General features: G+C 38.9%; 2 protein-coding genes across 2 annotated transcripts; one reads left to right on the top strand and one right to left on the bottom strand.

Moving 5' to 3' along the window:
* Positions 1–205: 205 nt before the first annotated feature.
* On the bottom strand, positions 206–9,075 carry LOC112557169 (tyrosine--tRNA ligase, mitochondrial-like). Its single transcript, XM_025226869.1, has 13 exons — positions 8,960–9,075; positions 8,729–8,836; positions 6,138–6,285; positions 5,354–5,538; positions 4,722–4,823; positions 4,300–4,414; positions 3,891–3,969; positions 3,225–3,334; positions 2,751–2,849; positions 2,152–2,218; positions 1,415–1,603; positions 1,004–1,129; positions 206–739 (listed from the first exon to the last, which is right to left on the bottom strand). Exons 1-13 carry the CDS (start codon positions 9,022–9,024, stop codon positions 702–704), a joined length of 1,431 nt encoding a protein of 476 aa, XP_025082654.1. The 5' UTR covers positions 9,025–9,075; the 3' UTR covers positions 206–701.
* On the top strand, positions 9,070–17,084 carry LOC112557181 (DNA-directed RNA polymerase III subunit RPC4-like). The gene is made up of 10 exons (XM_025226878.1): positions 9,070–9,207; positions 9,437–9,525; positions 9,751–9,852; positions 10,243–10,415; positions 10,779–10,921; positions 12,205–12,334; positions 14,987–15,130; positions 15,391–15,515; positions 16,260–16,409; positions 16,848–17,084. Exons 2-10 carry the CDS (start codon positions 9,437–9,439, stop codon positions 16,956–16,958), a joined length of 1,167 nt encoding a protein of 388 aa, XP_025082663.1. The 5' UTR covers positions 9,070–9,207; the 3' UTR covers positions 16,959–17,084.
* Positions 17,085–22,689: the final 5,605 nt, after the last annotated feature.

Raw genomic sequence — 22,689 nt, 5'->3', positions numbered from 1 at the left:
TTCAGACTTCATTAAAACTAACTACTGTACATGAGAACAAAAACTATACCTCCAACTACATTTCATTTATGCTTGTTCATGCAATTTGCAATAGGTTGACGGGTATTGTCACATTAAGAATTAAACCTCACATCATGGTTTCAAACAAGCATGTGTCAAAACAAAATTGACAAAGAAGATTGTAAGATCAAGAAAAGCAACAAAAGGCAACAAATTATTAACCGTTTACTTTTTTTAAGCAAATATTTGCACTTGCAGGGTCTCGGTTTTTTTCCTAGTAAACTAGGAGTATGTCCCTGGTTTTCATATAAATGGACATAAAGATGAATTTTAACCCTAATCCCCTTGCCCACTCAAAAAAAATTTCAGAAACAAGCTCATACAAGTCCGAGGTTCATAGGGTTACCGGTGAACTCCCACAAACTTTAGCCTCTACCCTAAGCCTTACAAATAGAACTACGTGTTTTATGCATGTGAGTGCCAACATTTGCAGCTTCTCCACAATGAAACAAAGAGTTGATTAGCATACTGGAAAGGTTAGCAGTAATATCCGAAACCACATGCCACAGTTGCAAAACCTAGAACACTTCTGTCAATTATCTACTTAGGTATGTATACACAAGAACCATTTTTCACATTAGTTTCAAAAATGTTTGTCTTTATTTTAAAATGTAGAGAGTTTCTGCAAGCAACACAAAATTTCACTGTGCCCAGTTCACAATGTAGTAGTTCTTCTTTCCTGTAAAGTAGAAACAATCTCTATATAACATGTGCCACAGATAACAAAATAAGAAAGAAGATTTATTTAAAGTAGCCCACCATGTACTTTGTCACAACTGTTTATAAGGTTTTTTTTAACACCAATTACTCCCTGTCAGTAAATATTCATCATAAATAATATAATTAAAAAGTGTTTGGTCTTCCTACAAAAATTTTGATTCTACTTATCACAAAAAACCACATATGACCCAAAAGTCAACAATTACTATGTTGTTTGTCTCACCTATTCGGATCAGGGTTACATTGTTTGGTAAAATGTGTTCTCCAGGAATAAGAACAAAGTCTGGCTGTGTTACCCTCTGGTAATTAAAATAAACTCCGCCAGCTTTAATGATTCGCTCAGCATCCACTTGCACAGAAGTGAAAAAACCTTCAGTAAACATGCATGCTAAACAACACCTAAAGCTGCTAAATGGGGCTAAACCCTACATTCACTAAAAGCTGTGTGAAAGTTAAAGACAACTGGTGCCAATATAAATACTTTACACATTTCACAAGAGATGATCATGCTTTCAAAAGCTAAGAGTATTATCTCAAAAGATTTCTGTAACTTTTTCAATCCACCAAGCATTTTTTGATTTTTAGAAAAAAATTGTTATGTGAAATGGATAAAGTAAATCACTATACAATTTACCTATTCTCCCAAAGCACCCAGCTTTCATGCAGACATCTAGCACAGTCATGCCTGGGTCTAGGAACATGCAATGAACTGGTGCTTGTCTGAATAACTGTTGAAGATCTGCTGCTTCCATATTGGCAACAGCCTCAGCTGAACCACCATAGAGCGCCTCTGTACAGCGTATTGCTGTCTTGAGGCCATCCCCTGCACAACTAACATCTTAAGATGCTGCATTACAGGATCATCATTTTGAGTGGTTAAGAACAAGATGAATTTGCAATGGAAGCCCATTTCCCTTCAGCTATTTAATAAATGCTACTAGATTATCTTTAATTGATGCTTAATGGAACTATAAATAAATTATGCAAACTGGTATGACTTCTAATCTCCCCTCTTTTTTGCTCATGTTGACACATATCCCCAACAACCATATTACTAGGTAACATATTCCTAGTTATAATAAACAATGGGACTAATTATGAACCTGAGCAGTCATTCTAAATTGGGTAAAAAAAAATATTGCATCAAAGAAAGTGGTTATGCCATTTATAGCATAAAAATAAAGAGTAAAATGGATGAATGTGACCTACAAAATTTCATTATTTTGTTAGCTATTATCATCCTATTTCTTATTTCAGGTTTGTGCATCCTCTAAGTCGTCTAAGACAAAACCAATTATTATTTCAAGGTTGAACAGAAAAATATTGGCACCTTAAAAAATTTGACATAACCTCTAAAACAGTACACATTACCTCCATGTACTAAAAGTGTCACTTGCTCTGCTAATTTCTTCTGAGCAGAATATTTTTCTGGTGCCTCCTATAAACAAATGTAATGTACACACACATATATGCCCCCAACACAGACACTACCAAGTACAGATTTTGAAGAAAAAACAGCAACTAAAGAATAAACATTTTTTTTAACAAACTTGCACCAAAGTGTCAAAAAATTGCACTGATATGGTAAAATAAAAAGAGGGTTCAAGTTTAGGCATTACTTGCTTTTCTTTTTTAGCTGTATTTGTAATAATATTTTTTTGCCTTATCATTTAAGATTATGCAGCTAGACTGCTAGACAGAGCATGCTACAAGTATGAGTGTGACAGGTTAAACCATTTTGGGAGCTTTGTTTAAAAAAAAACATTCTCAAATCAGCAAATCACTTTCTACAGAAACTCATTTCACTGTACAAATAATTCCATTCAGCTCTTTTGATTGCACTGACAGTTAACATGATCTACATGAAAAGAACTGCTATTAATTGCCACCTGGAGTAAATAATGTTGTCTTATCTCACCACTTCACATTAAATATACAGCTGGTAAAACACTGTAAAAGTAAGTGCTTACCATATGCTTCGACATAAGAGCAGAAATTTCTTCAAGAGGAAGAAATGTAAACAGTTTCAAATATCTTTCAACATCAGAATCTGCGACATTGAGGAAGTACTGAAAAAAAAAGTAATATCCCTTGCTGGAGGATGGATCAGATAAGAACTTACATGACTTTGTGCTAATTAAATCTTTCCAAGAAAATGAAAACAGGAAATACTCACATGCATGTGTGTGTGCAAGTGATCAACTCTCTATTTCTCTGCTCTTTCCCTCTATTTCTTTCTCACTCCTTGCTTTCTTCATGCAAACCCTCCCAACCCTGCTTACATAAAGGCTCAGATTAATGCATTTCAGTGTTTGTGCACAGCATTAATACTTCCAGATAAAAAGAGGTTTAAAAAAATAATGTAAATTTAGTCCCCTACTACAAAACTTAAGGTGCATGAACCTCTTAAGTGATTAAACTAACAGATGTGAACTTGAACAAACCTGATAAAGCTCAAAAGGTGATGTCTTATTGGAGTCGAGCCATATAGCATTGCCTGCTGTCTTTCCTAACTTGTCACCCGATGTGGAAGTTATCAGTGGTACAGTCAGTCCTGAAAAATAAGTTATTTTCCATATTCTGTCTTGCAATAAAACATAGTTTACCTAAATCATACAGTAAATGGACCTTGTGAGAAAATACACTGTGTGAAAGAGTGTGCACGCATGTGCCTTTTGAATGCATATTTGTATGTGTTATATGGATATATATTTATCTATAAAAAAAAATTGAGCTCTAGCAAACTGTTGTAGTACTTCTCCTTTTAGTACTGTAAAGCACAATGAGCATGTATAAGAAATCATGATACAAAATGTACTTTATTATTCAATTAATGAAATTGAAAATTCTTTTCAAAAGCACAGATTGCACTGTGATAATTATAGTTGGGTCTTCAGACAGATGGGTAACTTTCTCTTATGGAAAGGAAGAAAGAAAAAGTTTTTTGGCAGGATCCTTCATAACAGCTTTCAAACCATCAACATACTCAAAACAATATGATGAAAGAGCAGCAACAATCAAACTATAAAAGGGGAAAATATTGTTTATGTGTGTGTCTATGTCCAGTTTCTAATTTTTTTTTTTTTTTGCTGCCTCAATATTGCACTCACCAAACACATGCTGCTTGGTATACCTCTGAATCAACTCCAATCCTGCAGTAATGTTTCCAAGCTGGTCGTTTCCACCAATCTAAAATAAATGTGCAACAGCATTTCAACAGCGATCAATGTGATCAGATTTTGTAGCTCTGTCTAAATTCCAACAAGATGCCACAATTCATCTGTTCATTTGCAAAGTTTGCTTGATGGTAGACAAATGTATAAATTTAAATTTGCAAGTATGACTATAACTTTTGTCACAGTACCATAGCCATGAGAACTGTTTGCATACATGTCCAAAGCCACTCCATATGTTTCAGATGAAATAAAATATAGATACATTTTGATTTAATCATTTCTTAAATAGTTCTTTTACCTAAAGTATAAAGTATATATAAAGTTATGTGCTTTAAAATCATACCTGTATAGAGCAGTCATGTTTCTGCAGTAGGTAAAGCCAATCAAAGGCCTGGAAGATTTGGTATGTAAATTCTGTGAAACTCATTCCCTCTGAGCTGTTTAGTCGACTTTGAACGCTATAAATTTACAATTTTTTTCAGTGCCAAATACCACATCTGTACTTCTTATAATGCACAACAACACCAATACTGCAACAAGTTGTACCTACAGCTATTGATGAAAATTTATTATAGTTATAAAGGGCATTATGTTTCACAAAGTTCTTCAGCAGCTTACTGCAGAAGATTCTGTTGCTAACAACAGGAAAGGGTAAAAAAGTTTAAGTGCTTTATCATATATCTGCAGGCACATATTCCTTCACTCCCTCAACCACCCCTTTCCTACTCGTATATTGATAGATAAGAAGAAAAGATATATGTGTACCTTTGCTTTGACAGCATTGAACCCATTCTAAAGTTGCGTCCAACTTTTGACAGAAATTCAACAATATTCCAGTCTTTATACCATTCCATGTTGTTCAGAACCCTGGAGGGTGAAGAAAATGACAAAATCAGAATTATTTCTTGGTCTGAGGAGTTTTAGAGAGTTTTCTCATCTACATGCTCTGATATTCCAACAGTCACAGCATCTCAGAAAAATAACAATGCTACCTTAAGTCCCTTCTCAATAGGGAAAATATCACTGAAACTTTGACTAAGTTTGTTCAACAAGCCGAGCTAAATCCAAAATTGTCAATACCTTCTCCAACACAATGGGATTTTAGGGCATTTTGAAGGTTTGAGGGTTTGACATTTAACCTGGTTAAAAACAGCCTCAAGCCAAAAACAGTGTAAGAAAATACACAAGACATGATGAAACTTATTGGTCCAATTTGCAATGTTCAAAATCTAAGTTAGGCAACTCAAGTTTTCAAAAATATTTTTAAAAACTTCTATCTAAAAATTTATAGTTTGGTAGCAATGCAGTAGCAAGCACTACACACAACTTTCTGACATCTCCGCTACTTTATAGCTGACAAAGCAAACAACTTTTGCTTTCGATTGTTATGCTTTTACCTAACAGGTATCAGGCTGCTGTTCTTGCAGAGGTGTGAGTGTATTTGTGAGCTGTAGTTGTAAAAAACACGATGCACGTTTTCCTTTAACTTTTGAGCATTTTTCTCAACTTCCTCCAAGGGCATAGCTTCTCTCTCTTTGGTCTTGCCACTTGGATCTCCAATAAGTGCAGTTGCTCCACCAATCTAGCCAAAAAAAAAAAAAAAGGTGAAAAAAAACGAGCATGAGAAATATTTCCTTTATATATTTGCTTTGACCCACTCTGCCCGGAAAACTGCCCAGGTAACCTGCCAGTCCCAAGCCCGGATGAAGGAGGAGGGTTGGGCATAGGGCTAGCAACCCCACCCTGTAAAACAACCCCTGCTACAGAAACTGCAACTACAACACTGTCGTTGCAGCCCTATGCTCAACTGGGAACAAAAAGGAATAACAAGAAACATTCAAACAATCAAAATTTAACCTATTATACCAAAAATGATATACTCTACTATTTTAAATAAACATAATTGTTTCGTTAGCAGAAAAGCTATTCTTATGAAGCATGCTAGAACAACAATAATGAAACATTATTCCAACACAAGACTGAGCAGAAAAGATACGGTCAGCCTGATTTGTCTTATTTGTCATAACTGCAAGCATGATTTATGGAGTTTACATGCTGTGTTGGATGGCTATATATTCCTGCCAGTCATTATTCAAAGCGATGGCTGAAAAATGACAAAATATTTTAGCTCCGTTGAAACAAAGAATCTTCAAATTCCAGCAAAGTGCACCAAATACACACCAGAGCAATAGCTGAATGCCCAGCACACTGAAGATGCAGTAGTGCAATTAATGCCAACAAATTTCCAATATGGAGACTGTCAGAAGTTGGATCAAACCCACAATACACTGTCTGTGATTTTGCCAAATGATGTGCCAGATCTGGTGCACTGAAATGTAAAATTAAATTTTAGTTTTATATTCATTTATTTCCGAAAAATGAAACCCCTTTTCATTAATGTTATTACACATCATGCTAGAAATACACTGTCTTCATAACAATAGTCTAATTATAAATGTTACATAGTTATATCTATCATTAATATTGAAAACAATCAGTATGCTACATAAAACATAAGTAACACTTAAAGTAACTGACATCCATTTATAACAAGCATATTTGTTTTGCAGAATGGATTCACAAATGATTATATTGATTCAATATCTTATTTCTTCTTCGACAAAGAGTGATAGCAATAGTTTGAGACTTTGTAAATGCTTAAAAATCCTAAAAGAAACATGGCACTGTTCAAGGTAAGTGGTCATTTAGACCATTTACTGATTGGACCAAGTCAATTCACCCATGCACAAGTTGATTCAGCCATGACCCTTAGTCGATTCAACTACTGATCTGCATTTTTTTTCTATACAAGTTAGTCATGTGATATACCTATTTATATTGACTTGGATCCACTCTCATACATACACAACACTCAGACAAGATGTACATGAATCAACCAGGGACAAAATTCACTTATTTTGTGGCTGAATCATTAATTCCAAGCAAGATAATTAAAGATCATGATTTGTTGAATCAACTAGAGGAAATGGTCGAATCGACTATAGGTTGTGGTCACATCAGCTCGTGCCATAGTCGAATCAGCAAATGGTTAAATTGACTTTGGTGGGGGCTGGCCTATTTTTCAACAACCCTTAACTGATTCACTTACAACCTAAAGTCAATTTGGCCACTGGCATCAGTCAATTTGACCACTGGGTGCAGATGTTACTATTCAGCATAATGACACACTCATTGCTCATTGTATGCAAGCAACTTAGTTTTCTATACAAATCAATCAGTCATGTGATACACCTAGGTCAGCTGCTGTTGTTATCAAATAAAAAAAATAGATGCTGTTAGAAGTAATGTGGTGCCTTCTTCAATCTCTCTAGTATCACCCTTGTCAGGACTTTGCTGGGAATGGACAGCAGTATGATCTCCCACCACTTGTGTTGCACTGAGAAAGGTCTCCTTTCTTTGGTAACTTGACCAGGTGGCCTAATTTCCAGTCTGTTGGCACTAGCTCTTGCTCCCAGATTATGTGTAAGAGGGGGTGTAAAACTGTTGCTATTGTTTTTGGGTCTGCCTTTAGTGCTCCTGGGGGTATGCCATCTGTGCCTGCTGCTTTTCATGCTTTTGATAGCTTTGATGATTTCTTTGTGGGAGGGCTGGTGTTGACATGTAGTTGTTCAGTTGATGGTTATATGTCAGGTAAAGATGGTCAATAAGGTCGGTTTAGAATCTCTTTGAAGTGCTCCATCAAGCAGTCTCTTTGCCTGTATCACTTGTTCTGGTCTTGCCATCTTTATCTTTCACTGGCTTGTTTGGGTTAACACTCCTGCCTGACACAGTTTGTGTTATTTCATATAGTCACTTCATGTTTCCCTGTATAGATACTGTCTCTGCTTCCTCTGTCAATTCATGGGGTGAAGTGTCTCTTGTCTTCACAGACAGACCTCTTCATTTGGCAGTCGGCTTTCCAGTATTCAGCTCTCAGACCTTTCTCTGGCTGGTCTTGACAATGGTTGAGTTTCTGTTTCAGTCCTTTTCTTGATTCAATCTTCACCCAGGTCTCTGGCGTCATCCATTCTTTGTGTTCTCTTTCCCTTTCCAAGTTGTCTTGTATATATTCTTGTGTGAAACACAGTTCCACCTATGACATGGTCATTGAAAGTGATAAGTCTGCGAAGAGCTCCCCATTTTTCCATGATGAGCTCCCTGTTGGTGTTGTCATCTCCCACTTTAGCATTTAGGTCTCCCAAGATGATCTTCAGATCTCTTCTTGGTGTGGGGTCAAGAAGAGACTGCAACGAGCTGTAGAAGTCTTCTTTTTCCTCTTCCTCTGCTGCACTTACTGCTGAACAGTATGGGATAATGGTGATCTTCCTTTTTTTTGGCTTGACATCTACCATGACAGGCCTATTTAGCTTGGTTGGACTTGCCAGAAGCACAAAGCTCCTGGCGACATAGCTCTGTGGATCGACGAGGCACGTAAGCCACACATCATTACAAGGTAAGTTGCACCAATTGGTGGTGGCGTACAGCTCATGGACATGCTTTTTTTGCACGTTTAGATGCTTAAATATGTAGAAAACTCGATTTTTTTAAAGATATAGATCTCTCTCTCTCTCTCACTCACACACACACACGTACACCCACGCAAGCACGCATATCATCATTCACTTATTTTGTTGCTGAATTATTGCATAGATGATGATCTGGCAGTGATTGACTCGATTACGGACGCGGTAGAATCATATACGTATGCGAGCATTGTATCTATTAAAGTGACTCCGACATTATTAGGACTCTGAAAATCTGTTTTACGTCACCTTCCATCTGGGTATAACCTTTGGAAAACTCCCCTGTCGTAAAGATTTAGTACGTCTTTTGACATCGTACTCTTCGTGCGCACTTTCTGCAGACATGACCAACACCATCTAAGACATGGGAAAGATAAAAGAAGCTTTACTGTTCACGACTGAAATATACAAAAACGCTAAAGAAAATCAGAAGAAAAACTATATATTGTGTTGGTAATGATGTTATTCTCTTCCAGTTACCTGTAATATTTGAATAGCAACCTATTATTTATTTCACACACTCTCATGCCAAAGGAAGCAGCCATCTTTTTATAAGAGTCGCGTCCCTTACTTTGAAGAGTGACTATACATACTTTCTTTGCTTAAGACTGAAGAGCTACGCAAGTTTACAGAGAGGTTTCTTACGACACAAAGTACCTACGCGAAAGTTACGAAACATATGAAATTGCTGAAAACATTGACTTTTATCTCACACAGATCTAAGAAAGGTATTTCAGTTCTGTTTATTTTTATGAGCTAAACCACTTTCTCCAGTCATTTTTATGGAAAGTAATGTATTGAGATTATAATTAAAAGGTGCATTCCATCAGTCATCATTTTATTCCTCACCAATTACACCAGTTACTGCAAATCAAAAGTAATTTATCTGTTTACACACACACACATCAGGATGCTTGATAATGTGACTCTTGAGTCTGTGTTTGTTTTTCCTTTTAGATGAACAATGGCAGCAGGGACAGTAAAGCGCAAGACCTTCCCCGTGGTCTGATAGATAGAAGAGGCACACCTGCAGCGAAAGCAGCCAGGTACAATTTGTACTGCCTAATTTGTTAGGATATATAATCGTATTTCATTTGATTATAGTCATGTTATAATATTATAACATTGATGCATGCTTCATCACAGATTTATGCAGCAGACCTTGTAGTATAGTTGATTGTAATAAATTGTTGCAATGCAAATTTGTTTCAGTCACTGTGCAGGCAAAACCAATGTACCTGCCTTTATTTCACTTTGCTTATAAACTGCAGGTTACCATCTCTAAGAGGTCCTCGAGATTTGACTCTTGGTGGAGTACCTAAGAAAATTTATGCACCTACTATTCCTGTCAGAAAAGAAAGACCTAGAGAAGGGTAATGAACAAAGTCATTCCTTTTAAGAGTTGAGAACTATTGGATTTTTTTCACATAATTACTTTCTTTATTTTTGATTGGTTTTATTTTTCATCATCCCATGTATCCTTTAAGAAAGCATTAAAATTTAGGGGGGCATGTGCTATGTAAATGAGGGATGGTTGCAAGTGTTACAGGCAATATACAAAGTATAGATTTTAATCGACATATTTTAAGTTGAACACAATCTCAGTTCATACCAAACTTTAAAGAAGATTAAATGAAGTTTCCAACTCTATGCTTTCAATAAGGGTTAATATTGATGACCTTACTCTTATTCTTACCTGTTAATATTGTTCAGAGATTTATATAACAGATTTATATTGGCAGCTGATGGTTATTTATTTCCAGAGCCTCAGATCAGCATGATACAAAAGAAAGCCAAAATCCATTTAAGGAGCACTCCGGACGCAGTAGAGGGAGGGGTGGTGGTCGAGGTAGAGGGAGAGGTCGAGGTCAAAGCAACTTAATTCAGACTCCCTCTCTTTTTGAAATGGGACCTGCTGTAGACCCTGGCTACAAAAGTATGTATGAATGGAATTAAACTTTTAGGTAGGCAATTCTGATGAAAAAGACACAGAAAGATACTTTTCAGTTTTCTCACAGCTTTTTTTCTCTTTAGAAAACTTATTATTATTTCCAGTGCAGAACAATACTGCAATAGATAACTATGAAAATCTGAACAATGTTAAAAAAAATTGCCATAATCTTTTTGATCAGCAACTGTTACGAAGTGCAGGTCCAGATAAAACACTTGCTAAAGCATTTGCTGGTCAGCTACCTATTGTCTAGGGTGAGGAAAAGGACACATAATGTTCCCTGAATATAAATCCTCTGTGCAGAATATTTGTAATCAAAGAAGAAAATCACAATGCAACATTTTTCAGGTGGAAGCAGCAGTTATGATGGAAGAGTTGGTGGTGGCTTTTCTGGAGGAAAAGGTGGTGCACCAGCAAGAGTAAAGCAGGAAAATGCAAGGAGGGGTGGAGAAATACAAAACCAGACCCTTGACCATTTGCTTAGAGATGATGTAAGTTTATGGCTTAGAGATGATGTAGACCTCCCTGTAGACCTGAAATTGGAGGTTTCCATTAACTGCTATTCTTATTGCTCAAAATATTAACAGCTATTTATTCAAGATTAATTTCACACAACTTTAATGCAAATGTATATTGGTCTACAATCAGCCAGCTGTACAAAATAATCCACAACTCAGCAATGATAAAATAATGCTAGTTTTGAGTTTATCAGTGCTGTACACTTAAAATTTTGTAAAAAATGAAAAAAATTATGTAGCATCATACACTGTGAACTATCCAGTGAATGCTTTTATCTAGAACTTTTGGGTAGATCACTGAATAATTTGATCATGAGAAGAACAACCTCTAACAGCAACAAGGGCATTCAGTGGACCTTCGCCAGGCAACTTGAGGATCTGGACTTTGCGGATGACATCAGCCTGTTGCCCCACAAGCAACAACATGCACAGATAAAGCTCGCTCGGCTCGCAGAAGAAGCAGCGATGACTGGCCTGACCATCAACATCAAAAAGACGGAGGTAATGCGGGTCAACAGCAAGCAAGAAGCCCCACTCCAACTACATGGGGAATGTATTATAGAGTCAGACCATTTCACTTACCTTGGCAGCATAGTCAGCAAAGATGGAGGTGCAGATAAAGATGTTAGAAGCCGAATAAACAAAGCCAGGCTTGCATTCCACACCCTGCGACCCATCTGGAACTCCAAGACTTTATCTTTACATACCAAGATCCGCATCTTTAACACAAATGTAAAGTAAGTCCTTGTATGTGGATCTGAATCATGGCGTGTGACAAACACCATCACCAACAAGATTCAGACATTCGCCAACAGATGTCTGCGCCACATCCTCAACATCAGATGGCCCGAGAAGATCTCCAATACAGACCTGTGGGAGAGAACCAACCAAAAACCTGCCAGCCAAGACATCAAGAAGCGGAAGTGGGGCTGGATTGGTCACACCTTGTGAAAGCCGGCCGACAATCTAACAAGACAAGCTCTAGGCTGGAATCCACAGGGGAGCCGCAAGGTTGGGAGACCCAGACAGACATGGAGGAGATTAGTCCACAGAGAGGCAGAGACAGCTGGCATGACATGGTCCCAACTGGAAAGGGACACCCAGAACCGGGTCCGATGGCGGGGTGTAGTTGCAGCCCTATGCTTCACTGTGGGCGACTAGGATCAAGAAGAACTGAATGAATCATTTGTAATGAAAACTGAATTATAGATTTCAACCCATAGATCTTTATAAACGTTGCTTTTTGTGTCTTCAAGTTTATTGCAGATGGACCAGAAGATGATCCAGATATGATTCCTGTTATGCTCCCTATGTCATCTGTTGCTATGGAAGAGCTCAAGAGAGAACAAAAAGGCATTTCTGGAGATGCTACAATACATATAAAACGTGAGAAGTGTTGGCAACATATAATAATAATATTTATAAAGTGTTCATTCTTTCTATGGTAATTCATTGCACAAACATTTAAAAAAACTTGAACATGTGCAAGCATGTCTCCATACACACACACAGAGACACACATTATGAGAGGAGAAAAGGTCAGTTTTAAGAGACATTTCAAAGGAAGAGAGAACAGATTTCTAGAGAATATGGAGTAGCAGTTTATTCCAGGTAAGAGTAATTGAGACAGAAAAGGAAGTGGTGGGGGGTGGGGGAATTGGTGTTTTACGCCAAGCCTGCAACTAAGGCTATATCATTGCAAGGCAACCAGCCATGTAAACAGATGTCACATGCAGAGAAAGAGCAGCGTGTCCAAGATGAGAGCTGAACCTAGGACAGCCAACCCTCACTGTATTGGTGACAGCTGCTAACTGTTGCGCCACTGGATTGCCCAAGACAATACATGATAAAGAGAATGGGACCAAGTGCAGAGCCATCCACTATAACTGAATCCTATCTGAGAGATATGACTCAGGTCAGTTGAGGGAGTAGCCTGAAACGCCATAGGGAGTATTGAGTCTATGAATGTGAGTAGTGTGATCTATAGCATCAAAGGCAGCAGACATATCTAATATGGTGAGAAATGAGATGTCATCTCTATCCAGACCAGACAAAATGTTGTTTGTCACCTTGAGCAGGCCAATCTCAGTGCTATGAAAAGGGTGATCAGCAGACTGTGATGGAGAAATCAAATTTTCAGAGTTAAGATAGGTGGAAGTTACTTGAGAACACTTTCTCAAGGATTTTGGAAAGAAATGGCAAGTTTGAGACTGGGCGGTAATTGTTTAGCACGTTGATGTCAAAGGTAGGGCTTTTAACAGCAGTTTCACTAAAGCTGCTTTGAAGGTAGTTGGGAAGATGCCAGAGAACAAGCTATCATTTACTATTTCTGTGAGGGCAGAGAGTAGGACATCAAGACAGTCTACCAGTAATGGGGTGGGAACTGGGTCTAGTGGACAAGTTGTGGGTTTTGACTGGAGTATGATGGTCCTAAACTCACTTTCTGAGATCAGCTGAAAGAAAGCAAAGAAGCTCTTTGACCTTGCCAGATCGTCAATATGGTTAGCAAGAGCTGAAGGGTGCACAGGCAGTAGATCAAGTTTAGCCTGGATGCTAAGAATCTTGTGGACAAAAAAACTCGCTGAAGGCCTCAGGCAGTAAAGCAGGTGCAATGACTGTGGGCAGTTACAGCCTGTTTGTGCAGCCCAAAATAGACTCCTACTCAATGAATAACTACTGGGAGCACGGAGGAATTAGTTTTGGCCGATTAAACAAAGTAGATGACTGCACGCTTGGCAGCGTTTAGCATCTGTCAGCCCAGACCTATGCCATAACTTCTCAGCTTGTCGACACGTCGCCTTAGCTCTCTGCTATCTATCTATCTATTCCTCTTCGTGCATCAGGTTGCACATAAGGCCCTATGTTACAGAAACTAAAACCAGAGCTCTCTGCAGTTCAACACAAATTCTGGGGTACCATGGCGCATGCTTGTTGGGGTGAACTTGAGTACACACAGCAGGAGCATAGGCTTCCAGCACAGAGTGGAGAACAGCCGCAAGCCTATCAGCAGAGGTTGATGGGCAGAGAGCCAGTTCAGTTCCCAAGTCATCATGAAACATAAACATATCCATGACATGAAGAAGATGCAGAGTGCGAAACACAGGTGTCATTGCTGGGCGACTGCCTGACAGATCAAACCACACACAATAGTGATCTGAAAAGAGCACATTTGAGAGATTAACCATGTGTATGACATGATCAACAGGTCTGTGCACCACCCAATCCAGGATTTGAGTTTTTACGTGAGTGGCTCGGTGACTGACTGGGTGAACGGGAAGATATTGAGCAGGTCCATGATCCTTTTTGGATGGTTATTTTCATCAAAAGTCACCTATGATCACAGGTTTGCCATTAATCCTTGTTGCAGTGGTCAAGCAGAAATTCTGACAAGGTACAGGTTGTCAGTCAATTTGTTGATGGTGTTGGGTGGTGGTCTATATAAACACTAATCTGGCAACAAAAGTCTTGCATTAACAAAGTCAAATGACGAGTGTACAAAAGGAAGATCAGTGCTAAACGCAAGGTGACTCACAAGAGATGTTTTAAATATCACAGCAATCCCACCTTCGTGACTGGCACAGGGGGAATGACCATATACTGTAGTTAACTGGGGTCAGATCAACACAGACACTCTCATATCACCACGATCTCTGATCCACGTTTCTGTCAATAACATAATGACTTTTTTTGTTAGAACATGACTTCTTTGCTAGATGAGAAAGATATAGTACAGTGAAGGAAATTATAGATACATGGCTAGAGAGTGGGTTAGTAAAATGCTTAAAGGATATTAAGATTAACTTCTGCCTGCTTTGTCTGGCAAAAGATACACAGAGTAATGGATCTAACTGTGGCATTGAGACGGATCAAAAAGGCTCTTTAAAATAAGCCAATCAGAAATTCAATGATATCATTCATTTATACTTGTTTGCAGCTAAGTATGTTGCATCTTTTTTAATTGTATATTCTTAAAAGTGACCTTAAAGTGTAAGTAAAGAAGAATGTTTAAGCATTTGTTTCCTATTTCCTTGTCAAAAGAAGAGCCTATGGATTGTGACAATGAAGGAAGCAAATATCAGCCAACACAAACCCCCACTTCATTTACTAAGGAGGAAACAATACATCATAAAAAAGAGGATAGAATGTCTGTTAATTATTTGCTCAACTCAGTTGCAAAGTCAGGTAAATCCATTTCCAAAACAATATTTTTGATGTTCAGTTAAAGTGTGCACTAGCTCTAATTTTCATGTTGGCTATGTTTAAAATTTTAAAATTTTTTAAAAATCACTTTAAAATTAATAGTTTTCATTTGCTACATTGATTTTTGTTGGAGTTTTTTTTGTTGTTGTTGTTCATTCTGTTTAAACAAAACAAAATGCCCTTTAAAACATTTTTTTTCAACAGAAACTTTTGGAAGTTTCACATTTTTGTCTATATAACAGAGAAAGAGGAGCTTATTTTTCTCCAGTTGCCAGATGTTTTGCCAGGAGTACCTAAAGGTCTTCAGCTAGGGCTTAGTGATGGGAGCACTGGCACAGCCAACAAAGAAAACAGAGAGAATGATGAGGTTTGGTTATTGCTTTTGGTTGTTTTTTGTTTTTTGTTGTTTTTTTTTTTTTTTTCGTTTAGGAGATAGACCTTTTACTTCTTTAAACTTCAGTTAAAGGGCTTTAAGCTCTTTAAATTTAGGAAAGCTTCTAGAGAATGGCAACATTAAAACTATTCTGAAAACCTGAAAATCCATCTAGATACCCCAGTAATGTTGCATCTTGCTGAAGATTGACTGCTATGGAGAGCCCTGTCTTGGAGTCTGTTTAACCATTTATATTAAATATCCCTTAAAAAAATGTTAATGTAGATTACACAAAGTGGTTGTGCGTGCATGTGCACATGCATGGTACACCTGAGAGGCTTGAGTAACAATTTAAAGAGAAAATGATTTGGTACGTTAAGATTCTCTTATGCTTAACCTTCCGATCTAAAGTTTTGTTACCCCTGTTTCTTGCTGTCTTTGAGAATATTTCTGTGCCTTTAGTATCATTATCTGCTGCTAACAAAATTGTGATACTCATCATTTCATTGTCACTAGAGTCAAGAGGATCGTCTGTTTCAAACTAAGGATTAATTTCAAAACATCTTTATGATGCAATACACATAGCACTCCAGAATGGTTTTTGTGATTTGATGTATAGCATTATTTATTGACGTTATTTTTACCAGTAACAAATTTATGACGTTCAAGGCTTTATGTTTCTATCATTTATTTGTTTTTTAATGCTACTATATTCTTTTTATTTCTTTCTGGCTTCAGCTGGAAAAGAAAATGGGTGCATGTTCATTAGATCACTTTTCTGAGGGATACGTAGGAAAATTACGGGTACGGAAATCAGGAAAGGCAGAACTGGTGCTTGGTGACATCGTCTTGGATGTTACTATGGGTACATCATGTGGATTCTTACAGGTGAGGCCTTGCTTTGCAAGAACAAGCAAGCATTTAGAAAGATCTATTCTATTTGTTTTTTTCTCAGCTAAGTACTCCCACTCAAAAATAGGAAAACATTGTCATTTGTAATGATAATCATTTCCAAAACTCTGGAAAGATTTGATCATCCAACAGAAGAAATGCTATATTTCACTGGACCTGGGTTATTTACAGTGTAATTCTGATTACTATTGAGTTAACATGTATGATGACTATAGTTACAGTTCAGATCAAGGGTGTTGAATGGCTTTAGTTCTTGCAGCAAGTATTTTTAAATGCACTTAGCTTTGTCTTTTGAAGTATTTCATCCATTAAAAAGGGGTTTTCTTCTTTCCAAGTTATTTACACGCTGTTTCATAAATTTGTCTGTTTCCTGCCTTGTTATTTACAGCAAGTGACATATTTTACCTGTTTCAGGACGTGGTTTCAGTTCGAACAGGAGAAAATGACAAGCATATGACTGTTCTTGGTCATTTAAGCCATCGACTGATTTGCTCACCAAACTTTGAATATTTATTTAACATCTGAAATAGCACAAATAGTGCAGTGACCAATTAATTTTGAGAGAATAAATGTGATGTCTGTTTTAATGTCAAATTTGAGCAGCATTGATGCTTGCTTTGGAAAATTACATTAAAAAATGAAAAACTGGTTTGTTTTGCTTATGTGAGTTTAATTTCTTTTAACTTGTTCTACTGTTCCTTTTATGCTGAGGACATTTATGAAAAGATGATGTAATTTTATTCAAAGTTTGTATGCACATTTCCTGAGAGCAAGGTGGTCTGGTGGCGCAACGGTTAGCACCTGTCAACAATACAGTGAGGGTTGTAGCCCTATCTGTGATAAAAGGCACGCTGTTCTTTCTCTGCATTTGGCATCTGTGTATATGGCTGGCTACCTCGCCATAACTATACCTTAAATGCATTCTTGGCATAAAACAGCGATTCCCCCCATTCTTCCAGCAACAATATACATTTCCAGATTTCAAATGTATGCACATATATGTACTCTGGTACTGGCAAATCTGCATTTATTTCTATAAATATATGCTTGGGATGATCAGAACAATATTGTAGACACATATTTTTTCCACTAAATTTTCTTCTGTGAAATTTCTGTTGACACAAAAATTTTCAGCTCTTGAATTACATTAACCCATAAGCAGACTCTTTCTTTTTCCGTTGGAAGCCCAGTATTTTCTCTCCTGATTCCTGTAAGACTCGATTGAAGTCGTCTAAGGTCATCTCTTGTTGGTCTCCTAGTGCCTGGAACCTGTTCTTTACTTCCATAGCAAGGCCCTTTCGGTGGCTGGATTTTTAGTTTGCCGGATCCACTCTCTGCTGACGTGCCTGTTTTCCTCGTGATCGACGCAGCTTCAGAGAAACTGTGGCTATCACAAGAGTGTGGTCACTGGCAATGTCTGCTCCTCTGTAGCTCTAACATCTTGAAGTGAGCTCCTCCATTTTCGGTTGATGATGACATGGTCTATCTGGTCTTTGTGATCCCATCTGGTGATGTCCATGTTGCCTTGTGGATGTCTTTGTGTGGGAAGAGTGTGCCCCAATCAGTAGGTGTTTTCTTCACAAAAGTCTGCCAGTCTCTCTCCGTTGTCATTGATGGTTCCGATTCCATGTTTGCCCATGACATGCTCCCTGCAGGTGTTGTCACTTCCCACCTTGGCATTGAGATCGCCGATGATGAGCAACATGTCGTGGGCTGGAACGCTTTCTGAGGCTGCCTGGAGCTGATCGTAAAAAGCATAAGAAAGAACAGTGGATCAGAGAAGAGACATGGAAGAAGATAGAAGAGAGAAAGTCAGCCAAACAAAGAATCAACAGCACCAGATCTGAACGCCTGAAGGAACAACACAGACAAAGATATGCAAAACTGAACAAAGAGGTAAAGAGGATGGCAAGAACCGACAAAAGATATCACATAGAGAAACTGGCAGATGAAGCAGAAAATGCAGCAAGTAAAAATGACCTGAAGACACTGTACAAGATAAACAAACAGCTAAAAACGGGTTTAAGAACAGTGATGTGCCAGTGAAAGACGTGAACGGTAATGTCGTCGAGGAGAGGCAGGAAAACTACAGCGCTGGAGGGAGCATTTTGAGTCAGTTCTGAACAGACCAGATCCCCCCAGCTTGCAGACATCCAGCCAGCAGCTATAGACCTTGACATCTGCACAGACCCACCAAGCCTGGAAGAAGTGACAGCAGCAGTCAAGACAATGAAGAGCGGCAAAGCACCAGGGGCAGATGGAATAACAGCAGAGATGTTGAAAGCAGACGTGAATGTGACAGCTCCCAAGCTGACTGAAATCTTCAGGCAAATTTGGGAATCAGGGCAGCTCCCTGTTGCATGGAAGACAGGGCTCATCTTCAAGTTACCCAAGAAAGGAGATCTTGGAGACTGCAATAATTGGAGGGGTATAACACTTCTTTCCCTCACCAGCAAGTCTTCAGCAAGATTGTTTTGTCAAGACTGACGGCAACCCTTGAGAAAGACCTCCGACCACAGCAAGCAGGATTTCGCCCTGGGCGATCCTGCTCCGAACACACATCTTCATTCTGCGACAGATTCTGGAGCAGAGCAACGAATGGAACACACCGCTGTACATCAATTTCATCGACCTGGAGAAGGCTTTTGACAGCATCCACCGCGAGTCCTTATGGAAGATCCTGAGGCATTACGGAGTCCCTGCAAAACTTGTTCAGGTCATTGCAATGCTGTACAGCGATTTCAAATCCCAGGTTGTCTGTGACAGAGAGCTTACAGACCCCTTCAACGTCAGTACTGGGGTGAAGCAGGGCTGCATTCTGTCGCCGTTCCTCTTCATCCTGGCCATGGACTGGATCATGAAGACTTCCACCGACAGCGAGAGGAGAGGGCTCAGATGGACCATGACTATGACAGCAACAACAGCGCTGGAAGACTTGGACTTTGCTGATGACATTGCCCTGCTGTCACACCGCCACCAAGACATACAGGAAAAAACAAAGCCTTCTCAGAAACAGCTGGAAACCTTGCTTGAAGGTCAGCACAAAGAAAACGAAAAGTATGAGAGTGAACGCCAGAGTCCAAGACAGCATCAAACTAAATGGAGAAGAGATTGAGGAAGTTGACAGTTTCACCTATCTTGGGTCCAAAATGTCAAACACTGGGGATGCGGAGGTGGAGATTCGAGCCCGACTGGCGAAAGCCAGTCAGGCCTTTGCCTCACTCAGGAGCACATGGAAGGCAAAAAACATCAGCCAGAAGATCAAGCTGAGAATCTTCAAGTCAAATGTGATCAGCACCCTCCTTTACGGATCAGAATCTTGGAAGATGACCAAAACCATCAGTAACAAGCTTGACGTCTTCCAAAACAGATGCCTCAGGCGCATACTTAACATCTTTTGGCCAAACACCATCACCAACGAAGAACTCCACCGAAGAACTGAAACCGAGTCCATCACCACGCAGGTTCAACGAAGGCGTTGGCGATGGATTGGACATGTGCTCCGCCAGCAGACAGCAGACCTTTCCAGAGTCGCCCTACGATGGACTCCAGACGGCCGAAGAAAACGAGGCCGCCCAAAGGAAACTTGGAGAAGAACAGTGGAAAGGGAGATGAAAGGAAAGGGCTGGACATGGGGTCACCTAGAGCGTGTTTCAGCCGATCGACATCGGTGGCGGACTCTGGTTGAGGCCTTATGTGCAACCTGATGCACGAAGAGGAATAGATAGATAGATAGATAAGCAGACTCTCTATGAAGCATGTGTAATCCACAAAGCGTTAACATCCACAGCTGGTTTCCTACCTCTCCTTGCCCCAAAGCTGCAACCATATACTGACACTTGTAAATGTTATATTACAAAATCATAAAATCTGCTCACATTAGCAGCACAAATGGAAGCTGCAAGAAATGGGACAAAGCAAAATTTAAGAGGTGCTTTCAAGAACATAAACTAAACTATAATCATTAAAACATCAGATACCTGCTAAACCATTGACTTTTTTTATCATTTAAGTAATATTTACTAAAATCAAATTTTGTAATAATAATGTTCCAAAATCTATTCATCATGTTTCAGTCTAGATACACCCTCCATGTTTCTTAATTAGTACTGACAAACACATAGCAGTTCATCATTACCATCTCAAATCCACAAGGAGTGAACCATGATTTACTGTCATTAGAGAAAGGCCTTCATGGGGTTGAAATGTAAAGCTGAAAGACTGGCTGAAGTCATAACTCGCTGTTCTGAAACGGATTTGTAACTAAAATGTGGTTCACTTCATCGTTGGTCAGGCCAAAACCTCATTTCCATTCTCATCTCTCCCACTGTAATACCTCACGAGCACGAGTGAGAAACAAAAGTCTTCTCTTTCAGCTATCCTGCAGACCTTTTTTCTGATTTCTTCTTGATCAAAGTATCTGAGTAGTGCACTAATCAAGGTGGTTCTACTGTCAGTCTGGAATAAATCTGTCCCCAGTGAACCACCTCTCTACTCAAATAGTGAATTTATGCCACCCTGAATTTATGCTTCTGGATCCTGTTTCCATCCCCAGTTAGTTGCCCCCCTTTTGCATATTATCACCAACATCAGCATTTTATCATTTAGCTTACTTATTATAATACTTATCATAACAAGTATTTATATAGCACCTTTCCAAAGATTTGCTCATAGTGGTTTATATAAATCATGCATAGACTAAATCAACAACCATGCACCCACATTTGCATATAAAAGACACACTCACTTCTACACAAAGTAAATTAGATGCATGTTATGCATGCTCATTGTCAAATATTCAGTAGAAAGATCCCTTCTAAAAAACAAAAAAGAGAGATCTGTTTGGATTCTATTTGATCTCAGTACTGCATTTGACACTGTTGATCACAGAATACTTTTCAATGCCTCAGATGCCAGTTCAGTTAACTATGCAACCATTTTACTCTAGTCTGGAAACTGATTAGTTGCACTCAGTCAATTATGAATAATGTTTCATCTGATCCATCTGTTTTTTTCATTTGGGTTCTGACTTATGCTTCACATTGTTTCCAATCAGTCATTTTTATGACTAACTGTATGCATTATTCTGCAACTCTGACACTGACAACACTATCAAAAGGCTGGAATGCTATATCACAGTTGCAAAGTTTTGGATGGCCAACATCAAACTGAAATTGAACATGACAGAAGCTTTTATATCCCCAACCCTTCTGATCTCTGGATTATCCTCCATCAGTATGGGGACCCTTACCATCCCCTTTGTATCTTTTGCCTGCAATTTCGGCTGTCATCTTGAATACCATGTACCTGGACTACCATGTAACTCATATTTATTATCCAGCTTATGTGGCTATTTGTCAGATCAGTGCCAACAGACCATACCTCAATATTCAAGCAATAAATATACTAGTTTTGTCGTTTCATTCCAAACTTGAGTATGCCAACTCTGTACTTGCTGGCACAGAAACTACAGAGTTTAGAATTCCACTGCCCTCTTGTTTTCAAGTCAAGAAAACAGTCATGTCACACTTCTTCTCTGCACACTGGTTGCATATGTTCAAGTCCAACTACAAGCTGGCTGTGATACGCCATAGCTTCCTCCGTGGCTCCTCTCCTGGCTCTTTATGTAATTATACTCAGCCAGGGCTTCTGCTAAGGCTAAATTCTTTGGGGTCCCAGCGACCCCTTCTTCAGATTTTTAAGGGGTCCCTGTTCTTCGCCCACATTTGAATGGAACCCCATTGACGAAAATTGAAGCGGTCCTCCGAACTTTTAATGCGTACTGTACGCAATTTTTTGCGTAAGCAGAAGCCCTGACTCAGCTACTATTCTCCATTGAGATATTTGTTCCTGTGTAGACCACACTATCCTACACCTATTGCGCTGCCATTCTCGTTTTACACCATTCAGCCTCTTCCAGGTTTTAAGAAAGCATTGAAGACTTTCGTTTTTTGAAATACCTCTTGCTGAAATTCGATCCATTCTTGCTACTGTCATTAGTTGTCCATGGTTAAGATAGATGTGTGTGTGTGTGCATACATGTGTTTTTTGTGAGAAAGCGAGAGCACTATCATTTTACATCCTTCCACTACGAACTGTATTCCATATTCAAGGCCTGGCAATGTGTCAGCCTAGCCACCCCACCCTGCAAAACTAGTGGGCCCTACTTGTGTGTGTAGTGAGGCCCACTACTACCCCACTAGTTTTCCCGGCTGGGACGTAACATCTTTATTGTCACCTCTTCTGAGATGACACC

This window comes from Pomacea canaliculata, linkage group LG1 (genome assembly GCF_003073045.1).
Source record: "Pomacea canaliculata isolate SZHN2017 linkage group LG1, ASM307304v1, whole genome shotgun sequence".
Classification (NCBI taxonomy): Eukaryota; Metazoa; Mollusca; class Gastropoda; order Architaenioglossa; family Ampullariidae; genus Pomacea; species Pomacea canaliculata.
Note: the sequence above shows the minus strand (reverse complement) of the source record. Positions and strands in the feature narration are given on the sequence as shown.

Bases quoted from the DNA above. Each gene is read 5' to 3' on its own strand.
- LOC112557169 (XM_025226869.1), bottom strand. From the start codon at position 9,024: ATGGCTGCTTCCTTTGGCATGAGAGTGTGTGAAATAAATAATAGGTTG. The intron at 1,130-1,414 runs GTAAATTGTATA...CTTCTGTGCAAG, and splicing joins TGGGTGCTTTGGGAGAATAG to TGGATGCTGAGCGAATCATT. The intron at 740-1,003 runs GTGAGACAAACA...TCTACTTTACAG, and splicing joins TGTAACCCTGATCCGAATAG to GAAAGAAGAACTACTACATT.
- LOC112557181 (XM_025226878.1), top strand. From the start codon at position 9,437: ATGAACAATGGCAGCAGGGACAGTAAAGCGCAAGACCTTCCCCGTGGT. The intron at 9,853-10,242 runs GTAATGAACAAA...ATTTATTTCCAG, and splicing joins AAAGAAAGACCTAGAGAAGG to AGCCTCAGATCAGCATGATA. The intron at 10,416-10,778 runs GTATGTATGAAT...AACATTTTTCAG, and splicing joins TGTAGACCCTGGCTACAAAA to GTGGAAGCAGCAGTTATGAT.